We start from the raw sequence: 2,635 nt of genomic DNA, 5'->3' as shown, positions 1-2,635 counted from the left end.
ATGGATACGGTACCTCGCTGTAGAGCACAGCTGGATGGATACGGTACCTCGCTGTAGAGCACGGCTGGATGGATATGGGGTACCTCGCCGTAGATCATGGCTGGATGGGTACGGGTACCTTGCTGTAGATCACAGCTGGCAAATGCTGGGTCCAGGATGTGAACCGAGGCAATTGATTCTGAGGCCTCAACTCCCATGTAATTATGCAACCGCCTGGTCTTTTCACATTGTATTTGAACTTTATGTGTTTTTTAGCTTAATTTGAGGTAATGCATATGAAGTAGCTAATGTTTGTCTCAGAGTAGTCGCTCAAAAACCGATAGTTTTCCTTCTCTTCTGATGTGGTACCGTAAGAGAGAGATTCAAAGGTAATTATGTAAGAACGAGTCGCATGAGTAACGTAAGGAATCGCACTCTCCGGACCTACCTGGGATTGCTGATGCCCCGTTGCGGTGTTCACTGAGCATCCCTTTCAACGCGAGAGGATGCTTCCATGTGTGAGAAGCCGCAGAGGAGCAGCAGGTGAAGGGTAGACCGCCCCGTGTCAGTCCGCGCTCAGGTTTTTGTCGCTATTCGTATCAACAAGCAGCTCCCGTTTGATGACACATCTGTGAAGTTTTAGGTGTTTTTGTCACTGTATATATTTAACTCGTCTGATGTCTTAAGTAACAAATAGTTGTCATTTTAAGATTTATTTTTAAAGTCGCCTTTGCAGTTTGATTAAGTGTGGATAAACTCGATGTGCAATGTCTTAAGGTCCAAATAACCTGCCCAGTTTTCCTGTGACATAAATCTGTGTTTCTTGATCATGATTACATGTAGCAGTATCCCGGTGTAGTGTGGTCTACTGTTGTTTTCTTCCCTAACATAACATTATTTTTAGGTAATATATATTTACATAAAACATTTATATAATATATGTCAGGAGTTGGTTTCTCTATTACGTTTAGAGAAAATGTTTGTAAAATATTTCAAGCTCTGTATTTCATGTAAGTACTTTTTATCTTTTTTAAAAATAGGTAAATCAGCAAACTGGGAAGACGATGGCTGGGGAGCATGGGAAGAAACAGAGCCCCAAGAACCTGTAAGTCTTTGTAACGCGCGCATGCTTTGTGACAGCGGCGTTTTCCTTCTGTAATGATGGTGACATATTTCAGTGTTAGGCCGACCTTTTAAAATCTTCGTCAGGAACGTTTTTGTGCTTACTTTGTGATACTTGGATTGATACCTCTTGTTAGGGGGTTAGTGACTGGACTGTAGCTAAGTGGACAAAATGGAGAATAGTTGTTTTCAAATTCTTTTTCCTTCATTTGTTATTCTCTTAGGTGTTTTCACTTATTCATCCGACATACGTTTAAGTGCCCACCACACTTAAGGCATTTTCTAGGTGCTGGGACTGTACCAATGAGCAAGAAAGAAGTCCCTGTGTATTAGTATATTTTCACCTCTGAGGAATAGGAAACCTAACCGAAAGCGGCTGAAGTAACAAGGAAATTCATTAACGCTTATGGAGGGAAGTCAGGGACAGTGTGGACTCTGAGGACGGCTGAGCGGATGACTCAGCTGTGTCCTCAAGGACTCAGATTCTTTCCGTCTACCTTGCGGAGACGTGTCGGCTTCATCCCGAAGCTCGTTTCTCCCCCAGAGGAGGTAGCGACATGCTCGTTCACGACCAGAGGGGCAAGACTGGGCTTTCCATGACGCTTTGGGGAGTAGGGACAGTAGAGAAGTCTGTCGCAAACCTTGTCCTGCGTCTTCTTGGTCAGAATTGGTCCAGAGACTCGTTTTTGAACTAGTCACTGGCAAGTATATAAGATTTTCACCGGTCAATCATCCTACTCCCTGGAGTCAGAGGATAGAAGGCTAAAAGGGTCAGCTTCTGCTGAGCCCCAAGGCCACACAGGCAAGGGGTTGTTGACACCTGAGCAGAATCAGGATTTTTTTTATGAAGACAGGAGAACGAACATATTTACTGGATAGGTCTTCTTAGCATCCCTGTTCCCAGCAGCTTACGTCCTGATGTAGAAAGACCTTTTTTTTAAATAAATGAAAAGCATCAAGTGGTGGTAACAGTTACATAGAGAATTCAAGTGGTGATGTGCTGACAAGTGACCACGTGGCTCCTGTGGATCGGGCCTTCTGAAAAGCCTTTGTAGACCTTTCAGCCGAGGCCTGAGGGACAGCACGGACTCAGCGAAACGAAGCTCTGGCGAGGGGCGCTGCAGGCCAGGGCAGCAGCTGCTGCAAAGGCCCTGGGTACGAGTGGGCTTGGAGTTCCAGGGACACGGGGAAGGCCAGCGTGGCCGGGCCGACTGGCCACAGGACGGCTTAGGGAAGTGAGCGGCCTGACACAAGGCTTCGTGCACCTGGAGTTTACTGTAAACGTGATAGGAACCCACGCTTACCCGATCTCTCTTTCTTAGAAGTTCATCGTGGCTGCCGTTTGGAATAGGTCGAAATCGGGAGCAAAAACGGTAGCAGGGTATCAGTTGGGAGACCTTGGTAGTTGTTTAGCTGAGAAATGGCGGTGGCTTGCATACGGTGGTATTAGTGAACGTGAGAAATTGGGGGATTCGGGGTACGTTTTAGAGATAATGATAAGATTTTGCTATGCATCGCTTGCAGAGGCTGGGAG

At 46.0% G+C, this 2,635-nt stretch overlaps 1 protein-coding gene across 1 annotated transcript in view; it reads left to right on the top strand.

The window, feature by feature from the left end:
* RAB3GAP2 (RAB3 GTPase activating non-catalytic protein subunit 2) overlaps positions 1-2,635 on the top strand; it is a gene marked incomplete at its 5' end in the record, with an annotated part of 74,017 nt that overhangs the window by 13,179 nt on the left and 58,203 nt on the right. Inside the window, one exon of the mRNA XM_023534153.1 lies at positions 1,020-1,084. Within this exon, the coding sequence (XP_023389921.1) occupies positions 1,020-1,084 (65 nt within the window). The remainder of the gene's footprint in view (positions 1-1,019; positions 1,085-2,635) is intronic.

The sequence above is a fragment of the Pteropus vampyrus genome, unplaced genomic scaffold, assembly GCF_000151845.1.
Source record: "Pteropus vampyrus isolate Shadow unplaced genomic scaffold, Pvam_2.0 Scaffold121, whole genome shotgun sequence".
Lineage (NCBI taxonomy): Eukaryota > Metazoa > Chordata > Mammalia > Chiroptera > Pteropodidae > Pteropus > Pteropus vampyrus.
The sequence above is the reverse complement of the archived record's forward strand: the minus strand, read 5'-3'. Positions and strand labels throughout refer to the sequence as shown.